This window comes from Pteropus medius, unplaced genomic scaffold, assembly GCF_902729225.1.
Source record: "Pteropus medius unplaced genomic scaffold, Ma_sr-lr_union100, whole genome shotgun sequence".
Classification (NCBI taxonomy): Eukaryota; Metazoa; Chordata; class Mammalia; order Chiroptera; family Pteropodidae; genus Pteropus; species Pteropus medius.
In genome coordinates this window covers 7,199,048-7,215,976 of record NW_024342644.1, presented here as the reverse complement: position 1 = coordinate 7,215,976, position 16,929 = coordinate 7,199,048, and the positions used below count along the sequence as shown (strand labels likewise).

The following is a 16,929-nucleotide window of genomic DNA, read 5'->3' as shown; positions in this document are numbered from 1 at the left end:
AGGAACTTAGAATTCTGGTCTCTTTCCCAGCTCCTTTCTACCATTTACTTTTCAGAGTCCTCAGATAGCTATTCCCTATTCTGCCCAGGAATTATAGATGTGTGCAGTGGGAGAGATAGGGTGGAGTGCCGTCTTCCCCAGAATCAGAACTCTTATGTTTTAAGACTGTACTTTATATCAGATGTCTTAAACACCTTTTGGAAGAGTTATACCCATTTTAAAGGTAAAAAGACTAAATACCGGTAGTTAAGTAATTTCCCTAAAATCATAAGATCTAAATGGTGAGAATAAATCTAAAATCTAAGCCAGAAGTATCTTGTTTCAAAGTTCATGGAATTTTTCACTTTCAAGTAATTTCTTCTAATATACTCCTTTTTTTTTTCTTCCTACTTAGTAATAGCTTTTAAGGCATATAGCACAACTTGGTATAGAGCTCTTTAATTACAATGCTTTTAAATCCAAGCTTATTTAAATAATTTCTATTACAAATTTTTATAGGATTTGAAGTTCCCAATTGTTATTCGGATCGAATTTTATTCAACAATTTTATTAGCTATGTATTAGCTATGCATCATGCTATGTGGAATTCAGTTAATTCAAAGATAGCCTATCCTCGAGATGCTTCTGGTCTACTCAGAAAGGTTTATAAATGCAAATAATAAATGTAACACAGTAATGATAAAAGAGGGAAAAATGTGATGGACATTTGAGGAAGGAGAGATTACTTCTAAGTAGGAACACAAATGAAGACTTGTGTTTCCACGTAAAGTAAAAGAAGATAGCAAATAATATGTATGTTTACACTTGAGACAGGACCACAGAAGTTTTCATTATAATAATGTTTGTCTGCAAGTGATTTATTATAATATTACGATCAGGTAGGTTTTATCATTTGCTTTGCCCAAGGCCCCCAAACAGATTTTTCACATTAATATAAATATCCAACAGTCTATCTGAGAAATATTTAAATAAACTTAAATGTTCACAAGTGATTTATTGGTAACTAAGGTTTAAGGAGTTAACAATGACCGTTTGAGTTACATTTAGTTAACATTTATAACTTTAAGTTAAAAATATATTTAAATATGTTTTTTTTTTTCTATTCTAATGTTTTCAATAGAAAAGAAACATTCGTTTGCATAGGAATTCATGAAGGTGACCCAACCTGGAAAAAGAACTATTCACTTTGGCCATGGGGTTCTTGTGACAAATTAGTTCCTTCAGAGATTGTATTCAACCCTGAGGAATGGATTAAACTTACGAGAAATATCTATAACTGGACTGAAGAATATGGACGGTATGAATAGCAGTTATATTTTTCAACAGAGTATAGCAATTTTGTGTGACTAAAAAACTTACTAAATTTTGAGATGCCTTTTAATTCTTTGGACTTTTTAAAATTAGTTGTTAATATTGTCATTCATTGCCCACAGAGTATCATAATAGAAAAGCAGATCATGCATTTCTTGTCCTCATGTTTGAAGAATGGTGGGGCGATGGAAAGGAAAGGCAGGCTGTAGTCAAGTGGACACAACAGTTAGATGCATGGCACCTTCCACTCCCACCTCTTGAATTGCTATATTGTTTACCAGCCTACATCCTAAAAGTGGAAGAGATTCATTAAATGTGGTAGAGCTTTAAAAGGCACTCTGTTGCCCATGCTAGTTTCCACATGCATACACTTGTCATATACACTTTCTTCAAGAATGGCAGATAACTTCTCCATAGGGAACACTGGGACATGAGTACCTTTTTCTTCATAGTTCTTTGTCATCAGCCCGATTATGTTATTTTGAGCATGATTGGTCTTCCTTGAAACATTTATATATAGAGTTGACTCTCTCCCATATAGAAAACAAGTCACCATCTAAAGAAATATGCCTCCATTGCCTGTGTTTACAAATATGAATTATTTAAATATTAACTAATTATTGCTCATAATTTAAGAATAGCAAGATCACATGAAAAATTCTACAAAGGCTTTTCAAATCAATATGAACAGACCACATTGCTCTGCACCAGAGATGGATAAGTATGTCTACATCAAAATACTCTGTGACCATCATCAGGAAAAGTTAGAAAATAACCTCTTCTGTAAACAGTTGATGACAGTACAAGTATAGAACATCGCTCATTATCTTCATTCCATCAAAATAGATACATAAATTTTAATTAAGAGAAAGAAAAAAATCAGCCAATGGTTTAGCCATTGTTCTTTGAACACCACCTAGTTCCAGCAATAATTTAGCAAAGCCGTGAGTCCCCTCTTTTTCAGACCTATCCCTCTTGCTTCACGGCTCATCGGCTCTTAGATGTGTCGACCGAGCGACCAAGGCCCAGCCTTGCCCCTCTGCCTATCTGACAGTTCTTAGGAACAGATGGCTCCCCAGATGCCTCCAGCCTGTTCCCACCAATCCTCTGTTTGCTCCCATGAGGCACTGGAGCTCATTATGCAGATTAAGGACACATTTACCAAAACCTCAAATTCCTAATGATTAGACTTTTCTAGGAGAATACGTTTATTATTATTTTGGTCCCTATCGCTACTCCAAGATCCAGCCTATTTTATTTGCTGTATGAGATTATAAAACAAAGTTACATGTCCATAGCAATAAATGTAGCTGGCAGAAAAATGTTGCTGTTTTCTTATAACTACAGGTTCGATCCATCTTCTTGGGAATCTGTGGCCAATGAGGAGATGTGGCAAGCAAGGTGACTAATCTGCATTTTTGTGTTTGCATTCTGTTTTTAATATGGCAGAGAAGTACCTTGTGGCACTTTTCATTTGGGGAGCAGGGGTGAGTGATGATAATAAAAATAACATTTACGAGCAATTATTTTGTTTGAGGCATTATGCTAATAATTATACACAAATAATCTCATTTCATCCTCACAACAACCTATGAAGAAGTTATTATCTCCGTTTTACAAAAGAACAGACTGGAGGTAGAGAGGTTACTTGTCCCAGGCCCATAGTTGCTAGTGATGGAGTCTGACTCGGGAATACTCATAACTCCTATGGTCTCCTGCTTCAGCTACACCAAAGTGAGTGTAATTGATTGAGAAGTTGATAATTATCACCATGTGCAATGTGCTAGTTAATCACTTAAGCACTTATTGAATACTACCTAGAGGCCAAGCATTGTTCCAGGCACGGAAACTGTAGATATGAATACAACACAGTTCTACCCTTGAGTGGCTCACAGACTAATGGGAACAATCAGACATGTTAAAAGAGATTTGAATATTAATGTGCTAAATGTTATACGTTCCTGTTTGGAACACTTCATGGTGATGCATTAACTCTCTTGGTTCCTGTCATTTAAAAAATTCAAAATATCTAATGCCAACAGATTTTGGCCCAATTATTAATGTAAAAGTTCTAAATGATACAGATGGGGTTACTAAGTACATATAAAGTATTTCCTACAGCAAAGGACAGATGAACACTCTGGGCCAGGAACTGTGCTTTGCACTGAGAATTGACATACAATATATAAAGTGTTTACTTATAAGTTTAAAGTATTTTTTTTAATTGTTAAGAAATACATTTCCATAATAATAAAAATAGACATACTAGTTTATGCAGTCGTATTTTTGAAAAAGTCAAAAAACCGTATATTTCAAGTTATCAGCCTAGTTATAGGGACAAATACTTGCTTTAAAGAACATACAGTGATCAAAGATATACTGTATGTTTGCACTATTCACTGTGATAGAATGTGGGAAAGCTGGGGGAACAATCACATAAAAGAAGAAAGCAGGTTATTATTATTCAAGTAGGTGTTGACTTAATCAGTGTGTTGAATACAATTTGGATGAGTTCATGTGGTCAAGGAGTGCAGCCACCTTTCAAGAGCTGGTCACACGTGGCATGAGCCATTGCAGTGGGCACCTTCAGGGATGTGTTGACACACTCAGCAAGTCTCTCCCTTCCCAGCCGCTCTTGCATAACAATAATGTACACCTGGAGGAAAAATGATGTATAATAGCGATGACGAACATAAGCTTTATTCTAAAAGAATTGGCAGTCAGTCTCAATTCAATGTCTTGGTTGGGGCGGGAGGGGAAGTTACTCTTGGCTCAGAGTAAATGTCTGTGGATATAAGAGAAGTAAAAATAACGCAATAAAGGATTTTGTATGTTCCTTATCAATGGAAAAGTCTGGCAGACTTAGCTTTGAATGTGAAGCTGACAACATGGTTTTAATGAATTCCCCTGCAACTCCACCACCAGGATGAAAACACCGTTCTTTATCTTTAACCTGGCAGAAACTGTGAATGTGCCTTCAAATGTGAAAGTTCAACTCTACAGTCACGCATATGACGTATGTTATACTTTTATATGTATAAATGTATTTGATGGGAGGGTGGTGGTGATCGTTTGGGATAGAGAGGGGATATATCACAGTAGAGGTTTTACTTTTTGTTTCCAGCTTTATCTGGCATTATAAAGCAGTGGAGAAAGTGGAAAAATACTCATCTGTTTCACAAATAATGTCTAAAGTAAATGGCTGTGGTTGGTAAAATAATGACCCCTCCTAAAGATGTCCATGCCCTGATCTCTAGAACCTGTGAATATATGACCTTACATGGCAGAGAGGACTTTGCAGATGTAATTAAGATTCTGAGGTGAAGAGATTATCTTGGATCATATCCAGGTCGGCCCATGTAGTCACAAGGGCTCTTATAAGAAGGAGGCAGGAGGGTCATAGAGGAGATGTGCCAATGCAAACGGAGGTCAGAGGGAATGATCTGAAGATGTGATCAGCTGGCCTGGAAGATGGGGGAAGGGACCACAAGGTAGAGTGTACAGGTAGCCTCTGGAAGCTGGAGAGGACAAAGAAACAGATTCTAGAGCCTTCAGAAGGAACACAGCCCTGCTGATTTTACAAGAACCTTGATTTTATGACTTTTGACCCTAGAAATATAAGATAATTTATATTGTTTTAAGCCACTACATTTGTGGTGATTTGTTACAACAGCAATGGAAAACCAATATAATGGCTTTATTTAAAAGAGGCACTGACAAGTTGCCCTCTATTGGCTACACTTGAAACGAAAGGGCCATGGCTGGTTGAGATTTCAGGAGAAAAATGATAGTTCTTGGAGAGTGGCTCTGTCTTTTAACTGTGGCTCCAAGAAGCCAAACAAACCTTCAGACGGCTCAGCCACACTGAGAGTCTTGCACAGTTGGTCTTGCACAGTCTTGCACATTTTCCATCTGTGATGGGAAATGAGAGGACGGCACATCCTTACTTAATGTCATCAATAGGTTCGGCAACTTTAGGTGAGATAATATACAGCAAGACCAGTTTTACCATAGGCTAACTGATGTAAACAAGAGTTAAGTTTCTATGGAATCTCATCAGCGTTATAATGAAATGACATTGAATGAAATGATGTTTTTCGAGGACCTGCTGTACAGAGCAGAGGCTTGCTGAAGTGATGTTTTAACAAGTCCCTGCTTTTTTGCGATTTATAGGACTAGGCACTTTAACTACCTTCAGAGATAGTCTTGGAGCCTCCTGGTGGAAAACAGACATCCTGGCACTGGCCAGTAAGAACAGAGCCCAGAAGCTATATCCATGAGCAATTGAGGTATTTCTGCTATCTCTAGGTTGCCGTGGCTCTGCTCAGCCAGGCATGTGTTTAGTGCTAAATCAAATTGGCCTGGTGTCCCATCAGTACAACTAATTTTACTCCAAAACCGTGTGATCATTGGTTCATTATTTATCCATGTATTCAGTCACTCACAGACCATTTATTGAGTACCCAATCTGTATCAGATGTTGTGGTGGAGATGATCAAGCATTGTCCCTGCTGTCAAGAAGATAGCAGGCAAGAGAGAGAAGATAAAGTCCTTAGTTAAGTTCAGTCTTGTAAGTGATGAGAGGTTTCCAGAGGTACTGTGGGAACAGAGAGCTGTACCTGAGTACACCCTCCTGCAGGGGAGGGTGGTAAGGAAGGGAAAGAAGGCTTCCAGAGGAGATTTCGCTTGAGTTTCATCTTGAAAGATCAGAAGGAGTTAGCCAGACAGATGGTGGAGCAGAGTAGTGAGAGAGTGGGAGAGGAAGGACATTCCATAAGGAGGGAACCACAGGGACAATGACACAGCCTTTGAGGTACCCACTCAAGGGAAGCAAGGAATAGATTATAAGAGGCAGCATGCTAGCAGTTGGGAAGTCCAAGTTCAAGGCCCATTCCGCCATTAATTGTCAACTGTAAGTCGATTAACCTTTCCTAGCCTTGATTTTTTTCTTTAACAAAAAAAGTGGGCTTTAAATTCTTTCTCATATCCTGGTCACATCACACCCTATTCATCTCAAATACTCTGTGATTATTTGAAAAACAGATAGTATTTAGTTGGGAGAAATCTGAGATTACAAATATTTTACATTCTCATCAGCAGTCTGTCTCCTCTATGGTCAATTGTTAGGCCATTACTGAAGCTAATTCCTGGATTTATTGTCTCTTTGGGCTTGTAAGCTTTACCTTTGTCAGTAAATGCAAGTTTATAGCACAGTCTGTCGGTATCTCCTTTGCATATATCTCCAGATGTGTGACATTGTTTCCAAAGCCAATGGGGCTAAATACTTGATGGCTCAACACAAATCCACCCCCCAGTACTGGTTGTTCAAGAACATTCTCATTAAGTATAAAAGAACATTCTCATTATTGACATCATCCTGTTCAATAGTTCATACAGAACATTAAGCTCGGGGACATTAAGTTCAGGTGTAGTAGAGAAGTAGGGAGTGAGTAGCCCTATTATCTTTAGGAATACATTTGAGAAGTTGAACATGTCCCCAATAAATGTGATACAGTCCACCAAGACTAATGTCATAGTTAACACATACAGAGGAGGAAATATAATTCCACATGATGAGAAATGACTGGCTTCTTAAGATATGGCACATATGGCTTAGTAGGTCATCCAGAATAAGATAATGACGTATCAGTAACGAAGTATTCTAGAGAAAGGTAGTATGGTTGTTCTGATGTCTAAGACTATAGCAGGGAGGTCATGAGTGAGCCTTTCATTCATTTTAGCCACCGGGAAATGCTCATCGAGGTACTGGCCTCTGTTTTGAACTCCAAAACCCTAGGAAGATTTTGAAAATTTAGGGAAGTAAAGAACCTGAATAGTTCCTGAGTGCCTGCTCTGGGCCAGGCAGCATGCCCAGTACTTTACACACAGCCCTCACTGGAGGGAGACTAGGGAAGAGAAGCAACAAGTAGAGAAAAAAAGACTGAAGGAAGGTAGAGAAAGACAGAATATTTTACCAAGAGAATGAAGAGGTGGGAGGCTAACTTCATAGTTTCGATGCATATGAAAATGCAAGATGACTCCTATTTTATGGAGTGAAGACTTGGGAAAATTGCTTTAAAGGGCAGCTTGAAGACTGAAGATTATTAAATATCAAAATGACATCTTGAACATGGATTGTGGAATTTTTTGTGTCTATACTATTTAAAAATTGGTTAAGTATGCTTTTGTCTGTTCTGGAACAGGAGTTGGGGAAATAGATAATATATTGGATCCCTTTAAATTGAATGTTGTGACGAATACAGTTCTGATTTTGAAAGCATTTGTTCATGGAGAGAGCATCATTACTTGTTCTGCTGTGCTGTCACAGAGTCTACTGGTAAACTCAAGTTCCTACAGATGTAATTCCAATCGGACAGTCTTCAAAAAGGCTGTGAAATTCCCAAATAAACAAATGTAATCTTCCATTTCGCAGATTTGTATCTACTTTTTTGTTAAATTTTGAGTTTTTCCACTAGATAACTCCATATCAAAAATTCTAACTCTGTCCAAATAATACTATCTCTGATGTTGAAGAACAAAATTCCTAATTCCTGTGGGCAAAGTTCCCACTATCAAAATTGTAATTATAGGATCTATGAAGATTTTCAATATCTTGCTTTAAGGATACCCCTTAAATTCTGTTATGCTCAGCCTGTTCAATGCTGGATTTGCTTGAGTCATTTTATCATTGCTATTGTTATTACTGTTGTTTTTAATATAGAGGAAAATTTATGTAAAAATAAGGGACAAAATTTAAATTCCTTCAAGTTCTTTTTCCATGCAGTTTTCTAAAGAAAGCTATTTTTTTCTCCAACAGCTAAGTGTAGAGTTTCAACCTTTCTGCCTATTGAGTAAATAGCTTTCCATGAATTAGAACTAAATCCCTTTGCCAGAACATCTTTCTGGAGGAAGAGCATTTTGTCCTGACACAGTGTGTCTTAAGTTCCCTCTGCAACATCTGAAAAACCCCAGAAGCAGTTTTTGATGAAGCACATTTGCCTCCTGCTACTGTAATAATTACAGTAACATCCTTGCATTTTCTGCATGGCCTAGCAATGATTAGATTTTTACTGTAGGCCGCTTGGATTTTTTTTTCTTGTGTTATTAATTCCTATGTTTTCTGTTTTTTGAAAAAAAAAGTCAAGGGATAACAATGAAATACCAACATTTTTGCTGTTTTCCAGCTTTATAAGGAGATTGTCTATATACAAGAGGAACACCCAGTGAATTGGCACAAGAACTATGCCATCGCCTGTGAGCGGATGCTGCGCCTTCAGGAAAGAGGAGCAGACCCCCAAGTCTTGTTATCTGAAACCATCAAACATTTCCATCTCTACACTCAGAAGGCACCGAATGATCCACAGCTGGCTGATATTTCAGTTGCTCTAAAGCACCTAAGAAAAGAACTGCGAAGTCTGAGAAATATGAAAAACATCGGAGACAGCAAAATGTGAAAAACCTGCTCGTCATTCAGCTTCCAAAATTCTGGGGTCCAGAAGTTTTCCCTCCAAGAAAAGAGATGTATAGAACAATTTACAGACTAAGTCACTTGCCATATAGAAATAACGTGGTACAGCAGTACTGTTTCTCGGGAGGCTTAGTAACTGAGTTTGTGCTATTTATGCAAATTCTGTTTAGCCCATGTTTACTAAATTAGCATTTCAGCAAGAATCTTTCAGAAGTTCTCCCAATTTCCAGAATGTTTTACCTAATGACTTAGCTTGATTAGATTCTGAAAGAGAATGGATTCTTTTAGTATATTTAAAATATTGGCCGTGAATCTTTTATGGGCCCTGCTTATCGGAATCAGTATTGAAGGTTAAATTCTTAAAACATTAATACCAGACCAAAGACATTTTCTGTTTCCCAAAAGTGAAAAAAATGTTTTAAAGAGCGAATCTTGTTATGTAGCAAATTAGAATACTTTTTTTTTTTTGAGTAGCTGTGATTGTTACACAATCTCATGGTTCAAGCTAAACACCAGCCAGATGATATTTTGAAAAAAGTTGAGGTTTTATTTTCTTATTTCTTTGAAAGCACTGAAAAATAAAGCTAGTTCATTGTTTGCTTTTTTTTTCAGTTGCATAAACTGATTGACAAGTCAAAAGGATTTTGGATTTCCTTAATTAATTTTATATTTATGTTTTACTTCTATTTGGGCTCATAAATCTGGCCCAATAATTAGTAGGCTCCTGCTGCCAAAATGCAAAAAAAAAAAAAGGCGGGGATTGGAGGGGGAGGATGGGGAAGAGGTTCAATAAATTCATTTCTGTTACAAGCATCTTTTATACATATTACTAAAGAGAACATAGTAAGAAATGCAAATAATAGTTCTTTATTTTATTATGACAGTTAATTAATAGCAACCTGTTTTAATGAATAAAGTCACTCAGAGTCCTTCAGCACTTCCTAAGTAGAGGCCCGAATCTGTAGGGATTCTTTTCCCCCCAATTGTATAGCTCCTAGACTCCGAGCACTATATAGGCCCCTGTATAGAAATGCTCACTAATGAAGAGGGAGGGCTAGAAGCTTGTCTGCATTCAAAGATCACTGGTGAGTCATTCAGCAAGAAAAGGCCCCTTACCAGGAATAGTCACAGTTCCGTGGCATTGTACTAGCAAAAGGGTCTGATCAAAGGTCTCCTGTGGTGCTTGCATGGTTCCCTTTCATACTACGACCATAATTAAAACCACTAATTCTCTTTTAAAATGCTGCAGGATGCCATGTAGGCATCTGTCTGGAGTGTCCTTTGTGATGTCATAAGCTGTTAAGGACCAGTGCCGAGGGCTTTTGAGTGAAATGCCAGTCATGAAGGTGCTTCAAGACAAGGGTGCCTCTAAAAGCTTGACAGGGCCTTGACTGCACAATTCGAGCTGAATTTGCCCCTTGTCAGCTGCCAGTAAATAAATCTCAAAGGGGGAAAAGCTGAAGTTTCATTACCTGATCCATGGGGCTTTGTTGGTTTTGGCACCACACGGGGGAAGCTCTTGCCCCTCTATTCTCTGGATTTGAAGATGTCCATTGGAGCCTGCAGCGCCTGGACAGGGTTCAGAGCGGAACCTTTTGAAGAGTGTCAATAGTTGTAACAGTTCAGCTGTTAGGAAGACAAATAAATGGAGGAGCTCATTAATCCGCTTTTGGCTCTCAGTGCCTTTTGCCCTTTTATCACAGCCTTATTAGGCTCCTACTCATCTTGAACCAGAAAAAAATGAATTGAAGTTGTTGAGTACTAATTGGCAAAGACTTTTAATCATGGGCCAAGAACTTTCACTGACTTGAAAGTAACTTCTCCACAGGGAAGAACTGAAAACCTGGTTCACCTTAAAACAAAAACCTGTTGGAGTTCAGTGTGGTGTAAAAATTTAGGGAAGCATTGATAAATTGTCTAAGTTTATCCATTTGAAAGAAATTAGGTAAGATTATGATTCCTACTTTTCTTTAAAAAAAAAAAAAAGTGTAATAAAATTCAAATAAATGTTCCCTAGAAATGCATTGTCTTTATTGGTTCCGAAAAGAGATTACATTCATGGGAGGTGATCATGTTTATTTCTGAACATCTGTATGTATGGATGTAAATCTTCATCTGAGCATCTACACATGTGGTGTTGGAGGAACCTTATCAAAAGTAATATTTCTTATGTATAGCCTTAGGAATGGCCAATGAAGACCCTTATCATAATATCTGCTTTTTAAATTTATCTGTACTGTGGAGCTATATATATATGTGTCTGAATAAATGTGCTTTGTGTATTGACTGTTGTCAAATGGTGCGCGGATTATTCTGTATTTGTCCAGCAATCATTTTGGACCACTCTCTCTTTGAGAAGACAATCATATGATGGCCCAAAGTAGATAGGATCATAATTATTTAAATTTCCCAAAACCATCGGTAAATGAAAAAATAGCAAACTGAGCTGAGATTTTGGGATGTTGGGCTTCCTTCCCAGATCCACTACTTTGAAGAATCCTTTCCTTTCTACTGTGTGAGGTTAAATAAGTTGCTGTCTTTTTCTTTCTCTTACTTTTTCTTGGCTAGTGCTTAACCACAAAATCTGACAGAAGGGGTTTCCTGTAGTCTAACCCCCGACATGGAAGAGAATGTGAAGGAGGTGACTTCTCATGCAGGATTTGGCCAGCATTCTCTTAGCAGTGTCCCTGGAGTGCCATGGGTTGGCAGGACGACAGGAGCCCCACAAGGCCAACTTCTGCCTGGACTTTGGCCTGAGGATCAAGTGGGAGCCAGCAAAACTGTCTGCCTTTCCACATGCTGCAGTGCCCTGCTGCCTGGCACCGAGGCTGGCACACACGGAGGGCGAACGGAGAAGGGGATTGTGTGGCTCCACTTTCTCTAACAAACCTCCCTAGCTCTGTTCCCACTGATGGGAGGTATGCTTGAGTCTTGCTGTTGACTTTCCTCTTGTCTTTCTTTTTCTAGAGGAGATATATATATATATATATATATATATATATATATATATATATATATTTTAATGCTTTTGTACTGTTACTCAAAACGCAGCCAAGATTGAAGAGAGCCAATTACTAGTGTGCTATTTTGAGATCTTCAAATAGAAATTATGTTATTTCTGTCCATATTTGTAGTATTTTCTGGTGATAGAACCATTTTGTTTGGCCTTTATGATATTTAAATAAAGCCCATTTTGAGGATGTTAGTTATTTTATGATACTCTGCTGATTTCTTTACCAGGCTAGGATATGAAGAGTTGTTTTTTAAATTTATATTTTAAAAGTTAACTAACGTGAGTCCTCAATCATAGTTTCCACCAATATCCCTCAGATTTTAAAAATTTTAGTACTCTTAAGGAAAAAAATTAATGCCAAAGGCTGAAAAAAAAGTGGATCCTGTTACAGTAAATCCCTTTACTCTGTTTTAATTCTGGGGTATTTTGTAAATGCGCCAAGGTAGGTTATTACTTAAAATTCTGTTCTAACTGATTCCAAGTCCTATGGTAGGTAAAGAAAATAATTCCAACCCAACAAGAGATTCACACTGCCCAATTCATCGTCATACGTTGTTGTGGATGCAAAACCATTCTAAGGCTTATACTCATAAACAAATAAGTAATGTTTCCAGGGATTCTGGGAACATCTAAAGGCCAAGATCTTGGCACAGCATTACAGAGCAAACAGGGAGCTAAAGCTTTAGCAGCGATCATATTCGATGAAGACGTCATTGTCAGTACCCTCTAAAGGTCTGTTTGATTTGGATCAGCATGGGTAGCATTAAAAAAAGCCTCAGGAACAGCACAATATGCTTACCTGGATATAGGAAAGTCTAATCGGAATAGATCTTGAGAAAAGGATTTTTCTGAAAAGAAAAAATTTCAGATTGTTTTCAACGATGTAACATATATTTGGTGGAAATTGTATGTACTGAGAATATTAACTTATGCCATATTGGAAAAAAAAAAAAAAACAACGATGTGGGCAGGGGGGAGGGTGGGGGGGAGTGAGACATGGGTAGAGGTTCCAAAACTATAAATAGGAAGCCCACAATTATTGATCTTTAAATGGAGTTATCTGGATCTTTTGCACAAATCCAAAGTATTATTGGTGAGGGTTAATTGTCAGTAATATATTGTGATGATTTTAGAAAACTTAATTTGTTAAGGTTGAGAAAGTTTCAAGCTAGAGATCAAGAACACAAAGGCAAATAATTGGGCCATGCTCCCATCCCAGTGATCCAACTTCACAGAGCACCCAAGTGGTCACAAGTCTTTTTGTACACAGTTTCCATTCGATGAGGATAATATTAAATAAAGGACTAATAAAAGACAAATAGAAATAAGCCAAATCTAAGATTTCTTTCATAATTTTAATTGTTTAGAATTTTTTTTTAAATAAATCTATAAGTAGTATCAAGGGGGAAAGTATGATAAATGGAATACAATCTTTATATTGTTAAATTCATTATATGTATTATAAACTAATAAGTGGAGATGATGTCATTTTTTAAAGTATACAAACAATAATTATCTACTTAGAAGTGCTACCTGAAAAGGGGTTATTTTGTAATGTAACCTTTTAAGGAAATTTTGAGACTTCTCTCATCTAAATGATATATTCCCTAGATGGTTGAACCATTGGAAATATTCCTAATACCTGTGGTTGTCACTTATATGCAAAAATGTGTGTGACTAAGGTAAAAAGGGAGACACTGCTTGGGTAATCAGAGCCAATTTTTTCATCCTTGGATTATGGTTCAATGAATCACCTATTATTCTAGACCCTTAAGTATCATCTAAGACACAAGAAATCCCTATAACACCTCGGCATGCCAAGACTCGGAACTCAAAAACTGCAACAGAGGGCCCACTGATGATTTGAAGACAGGGTGAAAGGTGCAAGCACAAGAATCTTTTTACTGTGTCTTCCCTCAAGGACCCTTTTAAAGTACTCTAGTAAAATCTACAGAAACTTTAAAAGGGGTTGTTTATAAACAGATTCATTTATCAAAACACTAGGGTTCCTTTGATTGAACAGTTAAAAGCCAGTCTGACAGGTAAGAGGAAGTTTCAAAAAAAAGTTTTCCTTATAGAAGAATGAAAAACCAAAGTTAAATCATGCAGAGCTTAAAACAGGTAAGTTCACCGATGGAGGGTACTTGCACTTAGTGGTTGTTTTTATTTAGGTGTCATAAATTTTCACTAAATTTGTAGCATATTCCTTTAATATGTGGACTGGCATCTATAGTTTTTATATATTTTTTTCAATGATCAGAATTTTAACCATTAATCCACACAGTCACTTAGAGCAGTTTTTTAACTGCTCTAAGTGACTGTGTGGATTAATGGTTAAATTAAGTGGGATTGTGCCTAGTTATGGTGATCGTCAAACTGGGTCATGAAGTCAGTGTAATGGATGTTGAACTGCTTTTTCTTAATGAAATAAAAAATATAATGAATCTGAAGTAATAAGGATAGATATTGTTTCATGAAACTCATTTGTGTGTGTGGTTGTATGTATAACATCACACTGTATATATATATAAAACCTTTACATATAAATCTATACATGTGTATGAACAAGGTCATAATATAAAATGTACTTATATGGGTCCCAGTAAAAAAATAAATTTGAATGCCATTGGCCTAGGAGAACTTATCCAACTTCATTGAATGTTAATGCCAAAATTGTTAGTAAGGGATCATCTAGTATAACTAGTACAACTAACCTAGTTTAATGGATGAAGAAACCGAGGCCTACACTAAGTAAGCAACTGGATTAATGTTACATAGCTAGGCAGGGGCAGAGCCAGTTCTAGAACAAAAGAATTGGGTCAATCTGACATACTTTCCCCTCTTCCATCACAGTTAAATGAAACCAGCTACATTTCACTGTCAACTTTATGTCACCTTAAAGTCCCCATATAATGTGGCCATATTAAAATTATGATAAACTTTTCTAGGCATAAATAGTAGTGAAATCAGGTAGTGTCATAGGAATTTGTTTAAAAGTCATACACTGAACTTTCTTCCCTTCCCCCAAACCTCTGGAACATAATTTCTTTTCTCTCTTTGTTTTAGACAGGGTCTGTTATATCTCTTGCTTTTGACAGGATTAACAGGATATATATTCTGGACTTAAGAATATATATCCAAATTCAAAGGTTTGTAGGATGATGAGAAGAAGTCCCTTTAAAATCCAGGGACTTAGTAGCATAAATTACATTTCAGCTGAATCAGCTACTGAAAGCTTCACTTGAAAAATGTTGCATTTATTTATGTATTTCTTCCCCCTTCCGAGCAGGGTTCAAAACATAATAGTATTGCTGTTTTACAGAAGAAAATATGGCCAACTCCACTGGAATGTTCATCGAATTGGGAATTAGACATTTCCTTCCAAAATCCAGGACCCTCTAGAGCTAGTGATCATGATGTTTCTGTTTGGTTCAACCACTTTATTAAAAATCTTGAACAGTGTCCAGAAGGGCAGAGGCCTATGAAGATCTAAATGTCTGGTTTCCTAATCATGAACCTTCCCAATTCAATATTTAGGTGATAAATGATTCCTTCCAAATTTGGCTCTTGAGTCATATGTATAATTTATAAAAATATATAATAATTTTTCTTATAACAACTAATCCCACTCAATATTCATTGAATGGCTTCAATGATCTGAAATTATCTAAATTTCCTGAATTTACTGTCAAAATTGGAAGTAATTTGGCCTTTCATCTTTGAGAAGCAAATAAATTTGGTGTCGCCCATGAGACAAAGACTCCTTATGATGTGACCATACAAACCATGGTGCGTGTAGTCTGTGTATTAGATAAATATGACTTCTTTCACAAGAATGGCATTTATGTGACAATCCTTTTTATCACATGCCCCCTAAAAAACAAATAAGTAGTTGATCTACAGAGCCTAAACCTGTTGAATACTATGAGCTAATTTGTATGAAGTAAATGTGTGAACCTATACAAGAATCAAAAGTAGAACTTTGTTTTAAAGCAATTCCACGAGATCCCTTAATAATTGTGCTTATCCTGTCATGTAAAACATGTAACTGCTTAAAATTTTGAAGAGAGAGATTCTGAGTTCCTTTTTTATTATGGAGCTGGTGGAGTAAACAAATACCTTAGCAAATAACCTTCTTCTCATCCTGAAAGTGCCCATGCAGTGTGCAACCTCCTGCAGAAACTCACACTGACCTACCAGTGAGCGAGGGACAACTGTAGTTCTTATTGCCTGCATGAAGAAGCATACACAAGGATATGTGTCTGGTGTATTCATTTTATCCCTAAAAGAGCCAAGAGCAGAAACCTAGTCCTTCCCAACTCTCCCATTTATATTCCCAGGTTACAGGTTATTCCAGAAAGCACATGCCTTTCTTTTCTAGATGGCACTAGAAGCACTGTACAGTAAGTATAGTTGTTAGAGCTAGACTCACAGTTCTGCCACTTACTAGCTAGATGACTTGAAGCAAGTGTGCATGCCTTAATTTCCTTTTCTGTAGAATGGGAATATTCTACTTGCCTCATGGTGTGTCTATGAGGATGCATTGCACAGTGCTTGCTACATACCAACTGCACCTACTGCTGACTGTTTTCATTAATACACCTATAAAACCAGTTCTAATCTACCTTTTACACCTGAGTAAAATAAGTCTTCAGAGCCTCTTGCTGTTTTGCTTCTCTCTTATATGCATCTGGAAAACTTATATAGTTCAATTTAAATTACAATGGTAATTACAAATTATGTTTTTTAAATTATATGGAAAACTGGCAGTTATAAGAAAGTAACCAAGAAGTACTGAGCAGATGAGGAGGTATCAGTCTCATCAGTCAGGTAAACACATCTCAACCTGCAGGCACATGTGTGCACACGTACACACAAGTAAAATCCATTCTCTGCAACTTGTTACCATGACCACCCTTCCCCATTTCTGTTGGCTTCCCCACGCCATGGCCCACCTGGAAGGAGGCTTCAAAATTACTATTTGCCTCCTCTCCCCAATGCATATTTTGCCATCTATACATTTGAGCTGATTTTGCATTTTCATAAACAATTTAGATTCTGTTGCTCCCAGAGACCTCTTAAAAAATAGTCTCCACCCAACACAGCTTCTCTAGGCACTTAGAGGACTGACACAGGA

General features: G+C 37.1%; 1 protein-coding gene across 1 annotated transcript in view; it reads left to right on the top strand.

Moving 5' to 3' along the window:
- The window catches only part of TMEM260 (transmembrane protein 260), a 57,215-nt gene extending 46,143 nt beyond the window's left edge, over positions 1-11,072 (top strand). Inside the window, exons 13-16 of the mRNA XM_039866525.1 lie at positions 1,121-1,297; positions 2,659-2,712; positions 4,237-4,327; positions 8,496-11,072. Of these exons, the coding sequence (XP_039722459.1) occupies positions 1,121-1,297; positions 2,659-2,712; positions 4,237-4,327; positions 8,496-8,765 (592 nt within the window). The 3' untranslated portion in view covers positions 8,766-11,072. The remainder of the gene's footprint in view (positions 1-1,120; positions 1,298-2,658; positions 2,713-4,236; positions 4,328-8,495) is intronic.
- Positions 11,073-16,929: the final 5,857 nt, after the last annotated feature.